The sequence below is a fragment of the Mobula birostris genome, chromosome 2 (genome assembly GCF_030028105.1).
Source record: "Mobula birostris isolate sMobBir1 chromosome 2, sMobBir1.hap1, whole genome shotgun sequence".
Lineage (NCBI taxonomy): Eukaryota > Metazoa > Chordata > Chondrichthyes > Myliobatiformes > Myliobatidae > Mobula > Mobula birostris.
In genome coordinates, this window is record NC_092371.1 from 170,472,487 (window position 1) to 170,485,812 (window position 13,326).

The following is a 13,326-nucleotide window of genomic DNA, read 5'->3' on the forward strand; positions in this document are numbered from 1 at the left end:
AAATGGCTTGCCCACAGAGGGCAAAAGTTGGTTGTAGATGGTTCGATTTCTGCATGGAGGTTGGTGGTCAGTGGTGTTCCGCAGGGATCTCTTCTGGGACATTTATAAGTGACCTGGATGAGGAAGTGAAAGGGTGGGTTAGTAAGTTTGCTGATGACACAAAAGTTGGGGGTGTTGTGGATAGCCTGGAGGGTTGTCATTGGTTACAAGAGGGCATCGATAGGATGCAGAATTGGTCTGAGAAGTGGCAGATGAAGTTCAACCTAGATAATAGTGAAGTGGTTCATTTTGGTAGGTCAGATTTGAAGTTAGTATATAATATTAATGGTAAGACTCCTAGCAGTGTGGTGGATAGAGTGATCTTGGGGTTCACGTCCATAGAAGACTCAAAGCTGCTGCACAGGTTGACAGTATTTTTAAGAAGGCATATGGTGTGTTGGCCTTCATCAACCACGGGATTGAGCTCAAGAGCTGTGAGATAATGTTACAGTTATATAAGACCTTAGTGAGACCCCACTTGGAGTACTGTGTTCAGTTCTGGTCACCTCACTACAGGAAGGATGTGGATACTACAGAAAGAGTACACAGGATATTTACGAGGATGTTGCCTGGATTGGAGAGTGTGCCTTATGAGAATAGGTTGAGTGAACGTGGCCTTTTCGCCTTGGAGTGTTGGAGGATGAGAGGTGACCTGATAGAGGTGTATAAAATGATGAAAGGCATTGGTCGTGTGGAAAGCCAGAGGCTTTTTCCCCAGGGCTGAAATGGCTAAAATGAGGGGGCATAGTTTTAAGGTGCTTGGATGTAGATACAGGGGGGGGGGATGTCAGAGGCAAGTTTTTCACACAGAAGTGGTGTGTGTGTGGAATGCACTACCAGTGACGGTGATAGAGGCGGATGCAATAGGGTCTTTTAAGAGACTCTTAGGTAAGTACATGGAGCTTAGAAAAATAGAGGGCAATGCGGTAGGGAAATTCTAGGCAGTTTCTAGAATAGGTTACATGGTCTGCACAACATTGTGGACCAAAGGGCCTGTAATGTGCTGTAGATTTCTATGTTCTTTGTTCCACACCTGGGCGTGGCCTTCTGTACTCCTCCTGTCCATGCACCGAACTAAACTTCTCTTAAATGTTCAAATCAAAGTTCAAGATAAATTCATTATCAAAGTACACATATGTCACTATATACACAAAATAATCTGCAGATGCTGGGGTCAAAGCAACACTCACAACGTGCTGGAGGAACTCAGCAGGTCAGGCAGCATCCGTGGAAACGTCGACCGATCTTTTCCACGGATGCTGCCCGACCTGCTGAGTTCCTCCAGCGCGTTGTGAGTGTCACTATATACAGCCCTGAGATTCAGTTTGTTGCAGGCATACTCAGTAAATTCATAACAGAATAATAACCATAATCGAATCAATGAAAGACTGCACTGACTTGGGTGTTCAACCAGTGTGCAAAAGACAACAAACTTCACAAGTACAAACAGAAAGAAAAAATCATAAAAAAAGTAAAAAATATCAAGAATATGAGATGAAGACTCCTCGAAAATGAGTCCATGGGTGTGGGAACATTTCAATGATGGGGCAAGTGAAGTTGAGTGAAGTTATTCCTTTTTGACCAGCAATCTGATGGTTGAGGGGTAATATCTGCTCCTCAATCTGATGGTATGAGTCCTGCTACCTTCTTCATGGTGGTAGCGGCAAGAGAGCATGACCTGGGTGCTGGGGTTCCATATGATCGATGCTGCTTTCCTGGATAACGCTTGGTGTACGTGTGCTCAGTAGTGGGAAGGGCTTTACCCATGAAGGACTGGGCCATATCCACACTTTTTGTAGAATTTTCTGTTCAAGGGTATTGGTGTTTCCATATCAGGCTGTGATGCAACCAGTCAATATACTCCCCACTACACATCCATAGAAGTTTGTTAAAGTTTAAGATGTCATGCCGAATCTTCGCAAACTCCTAAGGAAGTAAAGGCGCTGCCGTGCTTTCTTCGTAATTGCACTTGCGCGCTGGGCCCAGGATAGGTCCTCCGAAATAGTAACATCGAGGAATTAAAGTTGTTGACACTCTCCAGCTCCAATCTTCTGATGAGGACTGACTCATGGTCCTCTGGTTTCCTCTTCCTGAAATCAATAATTAACTCCTTGGTCTTGCTGACATTGAGTGAGAGCTTGTTGGTATACATTCACTCAGCCATATTTTCCATCTCCCTCCAATATGCTGACTCATCACTACCTTTGGTTAGGCAGTGGTGTCATCAACAAACTTGAATATGGCATTGGAGCTGTGCTTAACCACACAGTCATAAGTATAAAGCGAGTAGAGCAGGGGGCTAAGCACAGACTTGTGGTGCAGTTCTGCTGATGAAGATTGTGGAGGTGATATGGTTGCCAATTCAAACTGACTGGGGTCTGCAAGTGAGGAAATTGAAGATCCAATTGCATAAGGAGGTATTGAGGCCAAGGTTTTGAAACTTACTGATTGGTTTTGAGGGGATGATGGCATGGAATGCTGAGCTGTAGTTGATAACAAGCATCCTGATGTATGCACCTTTGCTGTCCACTGAGGAGCCAATGAGATGGAATCTGCTTGGGCCTGTTGCTCCAGTAGGCAAATTGGAGTGGATCTGAGCCACTTCTCAGGCAGGAGTTGATATGTTTCATCACCAACCTCTAAAAACACTTCATCAGTGTGGATTCAAGTGCTGCTGGACAATAGTCATTGAGGCAGGGTACCACGGTCTTCTTCGGCACCAGTAAAATTGAAGCCTGCTTGAAGCACGTGGGTACCTTCAACTGTCGAAGTGAAAGGATAAAGATCTTAGTAAACACTCCGGCCAGTTAATCGGCACAGGATTTTAGTACCTGGCCAGGTACCCCATCTGGTCTGGATGCCTTTCATGGGCTCAACCATCTGAGGGCTGCATTTGCCTCAGAGACTGAAATCACAGGATCATCAGGGGCTGTGGGAGTTCGAGATGGTTCCTCCATGTTTTGACGTCAAAGCAAGCATAGAAGGCATTAAGCTAATGTTTGATTTAACATTAAAAGAGATGACAGTATTCAAGCCCTGCCACAACTGTCAAGCGTCCGTTGTTGACTCAAGTTTAGTCAGGAATTGCCACTCCAACCATGAGATGGCTTTCTGAATATCATACCCTGGAGCTCTTGAAACTTTCTTGGTCACCAGTCTTGAATATTTCTGATCTGGCCCTCAGCAGACTGCGGATCTCGTGGTTCACCCAGGGCTTCTGGTTGGGGGCGACTCTGAATGAATTTATCCTCTACAGTTGTTTTAATAAAGCCCATGACAGCCATTCAATCAGATCCGCAGATGAGTCTTCGAACAGAGCCCAGTCCACCGACTTGAAGCAATCCCATAGCCACTCCTCCGCCTCCTGCGACCACCTCTTTGTTGTCCTAATATCTGGAACTTTCCTCTTTAGCCTCTGCCTGTATGCAGGTAGGAGAAGGACAGTCAAATGATCAGATTTACTGAAATATAGTCTGGGCATGGAACCTATATCTACGATTTCCTCTGGCAGTTCCACACCTGCAGCACTCTCTGAGTGAAAAAAATTCCCCCTCAGGTTCCCCTTAAATATTTCACCTTTCATCCTTAATGGACAACCTCTAGTTCTATTCTTCAGTGGAAAAAGCCTGCTTACATTAACCCTATCTATGCCCCTCATATATACCCATCTATAATGCTCATAATCTTGTATACCTTCTCCATCTCCATCCAGTTCCTATTGACATTGAATGGCAAGGAATCACTGATTTCTTCACAATCAATATTGTAGTGGACAAGATATATCAGAAGATGAAGTCATTAAACCAGATCAGAGACTGGGTATTCTGCAGGGATTTGTTCAACTTCTGATCCCAAATGCACGTCAAGAATGGGGTAGAATATTCGGAACTTTAGAATATTGAAGTGTTTAAGGAGGAGATTGATAAGTATCTAATTAGTCAGGGTATCAAGGGATATGGGGAAAAAGCCAGAAACTGGAACTAGATGGGAGAATAGTTTAGCTCATGGTGGAGTGGTGGAGCGGTCTTGATGGGCCAAATGGCCTACTTCTGCTCTTTTGTCTTGTGATCTTGTGAACTTGCCTGGAGGAGTGTACCTTTACCAATACTCAAGGAATCTCAATGCCACCATCTTCACTGGGAATGTTGAGCATTCACTTCATTCATTAACTTCACTGCGGCTACAGTATGTACATCAACAAGATGCTCTGCAGTGGTACAAGTAGCCCATCGTCAATAGAAGTTTGGGATGGGCAAATAATGCTGGCATTGACTATTGCAAGGATAACTATAAAAAGACACAAGTTGGGCTCTAAGGGCAACACTCACAACGTATTGGAGGAACTCAGCAGGTCGGGCAGCATCCGTGGAAATGAGGAGTCGACGTTTCGGGCCGGAACCTTTTGTCAGGACTAAGAGGTCATATGATGACCATTTCAATCATCCTGTATACACATTGCTCACCTCTGGCCCTTGAGCCTGCTCTACCATTCATTGATTATCATTACCCTTCTATCCCAGCATTGTCTATCCCAATCTTCCTCAATCTCCTTAAAACAAATTGGGTTTGAAAAAACTTAAGCCAGCATAGACCACTGCAATAGAGAATTCCAAAGGTTCACCACCTCCTGAGTGAAAAACCTTCCCACATTTCAGTTCACAACCACTACCACTTATTGGCAAACTAGGTCCCCAAGTCCGATACCTATACTCCTCGGTCAGATAAAACAGCCTTCCTACATCAAGCCCGTCAAGATCTACAATTTTGTACAGTATGATGAGCGATATCTGTTTACTCTTGATGTCTTATTGGATTAATTAATCACATGACACACATTTTGATTCACCTTCATGAAATCATTCACAGAGCTTGGGAAGAATTAAAAAGTAAGAGAGAAAAAATCCCATTCACTACTTACCTCAGTTCCCCAGTCTTTCATCCTGGCCAGGGCTAGTTCTCGGAGGTTTCCGTGTTCCACCCCAGAGCTGACTAGAGGCATTGGAATATCCCTGCAAGCAACAAGCATGAAATGATCTACGACTCAGGCCCATTCATCATGGAACATAGAACATTACAGCACAGTGCAGGCCCTTCAGCCTACAAGTATGTGATAACCTAATCTAAAATCAACCTAATCCTTCCCTATAACATAACCTTTCATTTTTCTATCATTCATGTGCCCATCTAAGAGTTTCTTAAATGCCCATGATCTATCTGCACCTATCACTCTGTGTAAAAAAAAAACTCTCTGACATTCTTCGTATACTTTCCTCCAGTCACCTTAAGATTATGCCCCCTGGTATTAGCCACTTCCGCTCTAGTAAAAGCTCTCTGTTATCCACTCAACCTATGCCTCTTATCATCTGATACACCTCTATCAAGTTACTGTACCTCTCATCCTCCTTCACTCAAAAGAGAAAAGGGCTAGCTTGCTCAACCTTTCCTCATAAGACATGCTCTCTAATCCATGCAGCATCCTGGTAAATCTCCTCTGAACCCTCTCCAAATATTCCACATTCTTCCCAGAAGGAGGTAACTTCAAATGAACATAATATTCCAATTATGCTGGGACCAGGGTTTTATAGAGCTGCAACGTTACCTCGCAGCACTTGAACTCAATCCCCCGACTTCATTGTTCACAATCTGTTCCACAAACACTTTTCTCAGTCTACAATAAAACCAGAAAAATCGAGTAACATTCAAAAGGTCCTACAGAGTCTGTGGGCACGATGCTGCCCTCTTGTCAGATGGCAAGCCTCTCTCCACAGACCCTATTTGACCAGCTGACCATATCCAGTATTATTTGTTTTTATTTCCGATTTCCAACATCTGCAGCAAGAGAGGTGAAAGTTACGATAAACATAGGGGATTTCAATATGCAGGTAGATTAGGAAAATCAAGTTAGAGCTGGATCCCAAGAGAGAGATTTGTAGAATACCTACAAGTTGACTTTTTAAAGCAGCTTACAGTCGAGACCACAAGGGATCAGCTATTCTGGAGTGGGTATTGTGTAATGAACTGGATTTGATTTGGGAGTTTAAGGTAAAAGAACCCTTCGAAGACAGAGATCATAATATGATAGAATTCACCCTGCAATTTAAGGGACAAGCAAAAGTCTGATGCATCAGTATTACGGTGGAGTAAAGCAAATTACAGAGGCATGAAAGAGGAGCTGGCCAAAGTTGATTGAAAAGGGACACTAGCTGGGAAGATGGCAGAGCAGCAATCTGGGAGCAAATCGGTAGGCTCAGGATAGATTAGGTAAAGAAGATTAGGTACTTTAAAGGCAGGATGACACAACCATGACTGACAAGGGAGGTCAAAACCAACATAAAAGCAAAAGAGAGGGCATATATTAGAGCAAACAATTGTGTAAAGTTAGAGGATTGGGAAACTTTTAAACATCAACAGAAGGTTACTAAAAAAAACCATAAGGGGAAAAAGATGAAATCTGAAGGTAAGCTAGCCAATTACTTCAAACAAGATACCACAAACAAGAGAAAATCTGTAGATGCTGGAGGAACTCAGCAGGCCAGGAAGCATCTATGGAAAAGAGTATAATCGACTTCTGGATTGTGACCATTCATGACATGCAGAATCTCCACTGACTCCTGAGGAAGCAGAGGCACTGGCATGCTTTCTTTGCAATTATACATACGATGGGGCCAGTAAAGGTTCTTTGAGATAGTGACACCCAAGAATTTAAAGTTACTGACCCTCTCCACATCTGATCCTCCAATGAGTACTGGCTCATGGGCCTCTGGTTTCCCTCTCCTGAAGTCTACAATCAGTTCCTTGATCTTACTGACATTGAATGAAGAGTTGTTGTTATTTCACAACTCAACCAAATTTTCAATCTTCCTGCTGTATGCAGATTCATCACCATCTTTGATATGGCTTACAACGGTGGTGTTACCAGCAAACTTGTATATGGTGTTGCAGCTGTACTTAGCCACACAGTCACAGGTGTAAAATGAGCAGAGCAGGGGTAAAGCACACATCCCTGTGTTGATGGAGATCGTGGAGGAGATGTTGTTCTCAATCTGAACTGACTGAAGTCTTCAAGTGAGGAAATACAGGATCCAATTGCACAAGGGGGTATTGAAGCCCAGGTCTTGGAATTTACTGATTAGTTCTGAGGGGATGATGGCATGGAATACCGAGCTGTAGTTGATAACAAGCATCCAGATGTATGCATCTTTGCCGTCCAGATATTCCAGGATTATGTGAAGAGCCAATAGGGTTGATAGTTTCTTGATTACTGAGGGTGCGAAATGTTATGGGGAGAAGGCAGGAGAATGGGGTTGAGAGGAAAATGGATCAGCCATGATGAAATGGTAAAGCAGACTCAATGGACTGAATAGCCTAATCCTGCTCCTATGCCATAGAAATCAAGAGAAAGAATCAGAATTCTAAGCAAGCAGCCATAACTTTAAGGTGATGGGAGGATATTCCAGGGAGGATATCAGAGTCAGGACACACAGTGGATGATGTGTGGAACACGCTTTTACACAAAGAAAATAGTGCTGGATACATGGAATGTACTGCCAGGGGTAGTGGTGGAGGCAGATACCTTAGGGACATTTAAGAGAGTCTTAGATAAGCACATGGATGAAAGAAAAATGGAGGGATTTGTGGGAGGAAAGGGCTAGATGGATTGTGGAGTAGGCTCAAAGGTTGGCACAATATCATGGGCCAAAGGACCTGTACTGTGTGGTAATGTTCTATGGTTTATGTTTATCTTTTGTCACAACCAGGCAGTGAGGTATCAAAGAGATTCTTTCAGTTGGATGCAGGTGGAAGCTTGTTCCTGACTTTGAAAGCACTCTGCTGCTAAGTGAAAGGGTACCTCCTGTAACACATCAATGTATCAGCGTCCTGGCACTTCTAGATCACCTGTCCAGCTGGAATCCAAAGCTCTCATGTTGTGGCTCCAATGGGCCCTGTTACACTTGTCAGAAGGCAATGGCAAGTCCCCCAGGAACTTAACACCTGTAACCCAGAGCATTTTAGTCCTATACAGGGAGGATGCTGCATAATTTGAGATGTTGTGCTTAAAATGAAAGCTAACAGCACCATCTTGAAAAATAAATAGGTCATCAAACCAGAAGAGAGTCCCAAAATGACAGCAGTCCCTCGAAGGGGTCATTTACACCGGGGAATACACTCTTTCAGTATCAGTTCAAGCAGATAGAGGAAATCATTAATCTGGAAGGATGAGGGGGAGGTGGTGCAGGGGTGATATATTCTTCCTTTTAAAATCAGTAATTTACTGTACTAGAGTTTGGCTGAACTTCCCTTTGGGTTTAGCTCTTCTGTGCCTATCACACTGCAGTGATCAATTCATCATCTTGAGCTATGTGTCTCACTATGAATCGCAATTTAAAATCCACAGAGCTACAGAACTGAAATAATGGGCTTCCTGGAAGCTGTTATTTCATCACACAGGTACTTGAAGAAAGGATGACCCATAGCAGTTCAAATGCATTGAAAGGCACTCAATACACGAGGCAAAATAGCAGACTTACTTTAATGTAGAGATATCAGAAAAAGGGTACAATTTATGAGCAAGAAGCCAATAAATTTAGAGTGCTGCAGGCACAAGTGATGTGAAGATATCATTCTTTTGCTTAGTCTATTTTAAGACACAATAAATTTGATTTCTCGAAGGGCTGATATTCTATTAGATTTTAAGAAGATTCAAGCATGGTTCACAGTACAGAACACAATGATTATTCTTCAACAGATTACTCTTTGGCCAGTATATATATTTATCATTCCCCAAAGAATAAAACACCCATCTAACCGTGCCAATATTGGTCATTACTGGAACCACAATGTACTCTTTTATCTCATTATGTCATGTGGAAATTTAATTTTTTTTTCTCTATTTTCTTTGATGTATTAAACACTCATGATATTAAAACAAAAACCTTGTGGATTGAAGCAGGGGTTTACAAAGAGATACAGACATTTTAAATGAATGGGGAAAACTGTGGCAGATAACAATTCAATTTAGTCAAGTGCAAGGTTGTACACTTCAGTTCAAGAAAGAAAAAAAACAAATACTTCCTTAGTAGGAAGAGACTAGTATCTCTGGAAAACCAATAAAGTTAAGGTGCTGATATAGGTGCTTCACCTCAAGAAGTTTAGAATACAAAAGGAAGATACATTGCTTCAAGTGCACAGAGCATTCAGACCACATCTGGAGTTCTGGGTTCAGATTTGAGCATCATACTCTAGGGAAGATGATTTTGATGTTGAAGAGATGTGGCACCATTCAGAATGACACTAAGAAAAGTGAGTTAAATCATAAGTACACAATGCATATATCTTTATATACAGAGAACTGAAAAGAATTTACCAAGTTCTTTAAATTATTTGTGTATTTAACAGGGTCAAGGTAAATTTCAGAACAAGAGTGCTTAATTTCAGCCAAGAAATTGAGAAAAAAAAATCCTAGTGCATTTTTAAACAAAAATAATGTAAATAACTATCTCAAAGGCTAAGGACGATGGTTCTCATTTGAAATTTAAGATTGATACTGATATATTTTTGCTGATCAAGAACTTCAATAGATATAAAGGAAAGAACGGCCAATGGGGCTGATCTACAGATCATGTTTGCATCAATGAGCAACACAGTCCGAGGATGTACTGGAGGCAGCCCACAAGTGTCGCCACACTTCCAGAACCAACATATCTTGGCATAAAGCCATAATATTGTAAGACATAGGAACAGAATTACACCATTCGTCAATCAAGTTTGCTCCGCCATTTCCTCATGGCTGATCCATTTCCCTCTCAAACCCATTCTCCTGCCTTCTCCCCATATCTTTTCATGCTCTGACTAATCAAGAATCTATCAAAATCAGTCCTATGTAAACCCAATGACCTGGCCTCCACAGCTGCCTGTAGCAATGGATGCCACAGATTCAACCACCTCTGGCTAAAGAAATTCCTCCTCAACTCCTTTCTAAACAAACATCCCTCTATTCTGAAGCTGTGCCCTCCGGGTCCTAGATACCCCTACCATAGGAAACATCTTTTCCATACTTACTCTATCTAAGCCTTCCAATATTCAATAGGTTTCAATGAGATCCCTCTTCATTCTTCAAAATTCCAGTGAGTAAATCAATCGCTCATTATACGATCACCTTTTCATTCCCAGAATCACTCTTGCCTGCTTTGAAAGCGTTCCAATGTCAGCACATTGTTTCTTAAATAAGGGACCCAAAACTGTTCACAATACTCCAAGTGAGGCCTCGCCAGTACCTTATAAAGCTTCAGCATTACTTCTTTGTTTTTATATTCTAGTCCTCTCGAAATGAATGCTAACATTGCATTTGCCTTCCTCATCACCAGCTCAACCTGCAAATTAACCTTTAAGGTATCTTGTATGAGGACCGCCAAGTCCCTTTGCACCTTGGCTTTTTGAATTTCCTACCCATTCGGAAAAAAGTCTGCTTTTATTCCTTCTACCAAAGTGCATGACTGTACACTTCCTGACACTGTATGCCATTTGCCACTTCTTTGCCCATTCTCCTAAACTGTCCAAGTCTTTTCGCAGCCTCCCTGCTTCCTCAACACTATCTACCCCTCCACTTATCTTTGTACTGTCCACAAATCTCATCACAAAGCCATCAATTCCATATCATTGACATGCAACATGAAAAGAAGCAGTTCCAACATCAATCCCTGCGGAACACCACTAGTCACCAGCAGCCAATCAGAAATGGCTCCCTTAATTCCCACACTTCGCCTACTGCCAATAAGTTAATGTTCTACCAACGCTGGTATCTTTCCTGTAATACTTTGGGTTCTTATCTTGATAAGCAGCTTCTTGTGTGGCACCTTGACTTTGGCCTATTTTATCATGTGCCTCCAAGTGCTCAGAAACCACATTCTTAACAACATCTTCCCAACCACTGAGGTCAATCTAGCTGGCCTATAATTTTCTTTCTCCTACCTCCCTCACTTCTGAAAGAGTGGAATGGCATTTGCAATTTTACAGTCCTCCAGGACCATTCCAGAATCTAGTGATTCTTGAAAAATCATTACTAATGCTTCCGCAGTCTCTTTAGCTACCTCTTTCAGAACCCTGGGGTATAGTCCACCTGGTCCAGGTGACTTACCTAGCTTCAGACCTTTCAGTTTCCCAAGCACCTTCTCCCTAGTAATAGCATCTGCACTCACTTCTGTCCCTTGACACTCTAAAACATCCAGCATACTGCTAGTGTTTTCCACAGTGAAGACTGATGTAAAATACTTGCTCACAATTTACTAACCCTAACCCACACAACCTTTCAATGCAGCAGTAAACCGGAGCTGCCAAAAGACCCCCACACAGTCACGGGGAGAACGTACAAACTCCTTACAGGCAGCGGCAGGATTTGAAACCTGATCACTGGCACTGTAAATTGTTGTGTTAACTGCTATGAGAATCAATGGATGTAGGGCTAGTACAGAAGAGTGGCACTGTGGTAAAAGGTCAGCTACATGTTATTGAATGGTGCTCCAGGGGCTACAGGTGCTTATTTCTTCAATTCTTACTAACACCCAGTACACACTATTTACGACAATGCCAGCAACATTACACCGTTGTATATTTAATTATATGTGCACTTAATGACTTGTACATCTATAAAATACTTCTTAAAAAATCTTTTAACATTATTGTATTAATATTATTTTATGTGCCGTATGTGATACATGCACTGTGTTTTGCACCTTGGTCCCACAGGAACATTGTTGCATTTAGCTCCATACTTGTGTACAATTGAATGACAATAAACTTGAATGTGAATTTGAGCTTGTCCGGAGGGCTCTGCTTGGAGAAGGATGGGGTGAAGCTCGGTAAAGCCGTTGCCATAATGTACCCCTGAATGCGATACACTCATGTCAATGGAGCTACTAAGTGAGTAATGGGAAGGACACCAGATCAAGGAAATAAACTCTAATGGGAGAATAGCAACCAACCAACCACTGGGTACAATGCAAGTAAAGAATATCCACTGTAACCTAACACATGGCCAAAAGGCCATAAGACATAAAACCAGAATTAAGCCATTTGGCCCATTGGAAACTTACACTCGATCTGGTCCTTTCAATATTTGAAAGGTTTATCCCACTACCGGAAACATTCTCTGCACACCCACTCAACCTAGACCTTTCATATTCGGTATTACATTGGACACAAATGAAAAATAGCACAATGTGGATGCATTTGATGTTGTATAGCTTGAATGAATGAACCTTGCTTTCAAAAACTGTAGAGCATGTTTTGAGATATCTACAGAATACTATAAGTTCAGTACTATGATACCATAAGAACAAACAGGAGAAGAATTCAGCCAATCGAGTCTGCTCCGCTATTCCATCATTTGATTTATTATCCCTCTCAACCCAATTCTTCTGCCTTCTTTCCATAACCTTATGTCTCACGACTTATAGATGTTCACCCTCCACCTTTAGAATGCTGTGGACCCGATCCAAGATAAGACACTTGAAAATGGTCCTACCTCACATCTGTAAACATGAAGAATGCCATTTTTATAATTGTTCAAAATGAAGTCTGACGTAAGGATCTGCACACAAATGTTTTCTGGTACAGCAATTAAATAAGATGCAAAGATACCATCTAAAGTATATGAAACTTTTAAAAAAGCATTCAGTATATACTTCAATTAAGTTAGTTTACAAAATCTGCATTTGGAATGCAATCCTGAAATTGCAGCCAAGAAATTGATATGCAGCACTTCAGATGTTTAAACATTTTCTGTTTCCTTCTAAATTTCCTCAAGTTTTTGGCCCATTGGTAGATTACAGAAAAGACAACATAAAAATAGATCAAGTGCCTGCTTCCTATAATCTTTGACACTCTTAGTAATCAATAACCTCCGCTTTAAGTATACCCAATGACTTGACCTTCACAGCAATCAGTGGCAATGAACTCCACAGATTCACTAACCCCAAACTAAAGAATTTCTTTCTCATCTCTGTTCTAAAGAGACACCTTTCTATTCTGAGGCCGTGCCCTTGGACCTAAACTCTCCCACTATTGGAAACATCGCCTAGGCCTTTCAATGTTCGGTATTATATTGAACATCATCACAAACGATGCATTTAATGTTGCGTAGTTTGACTGGATGAATCTCATTTTCAACAACTGCAGAGCAATTTTTATCGTATCTCCTGAATACTATAAATTCAGTACTATGATACCCCCAGAAATTAATTTACGCACACAAACAAAAATAATTATTCCTTTCTTAAAAGGAGCATAATG

The 13,326-nt window shown here is 41.7% G+C and overlaps 1 protein-coding gene across 1 annotated transcript in view; it reads right to left on the reverse strand.

Moving 5' to 3' along the window:
- Nucleotides 1-13,326, reverse strand: part of elp3 (elongator acetyltransferase complex subunit 3) — a 118,092-nt gene that overhangs the window by 49,487 nt on the left and 55,279 nt on the right. The window contains exon 11 of the mRNA XM_072251086.1: nt 4,958-5,048. Coding sequence (XP_072107187.1) covers nt 4,958-5,048 — 91 coding nt within the window. The remainder of the gene's footprint in view (nt 1-4,957; nt 5,049-13,326) is intronic.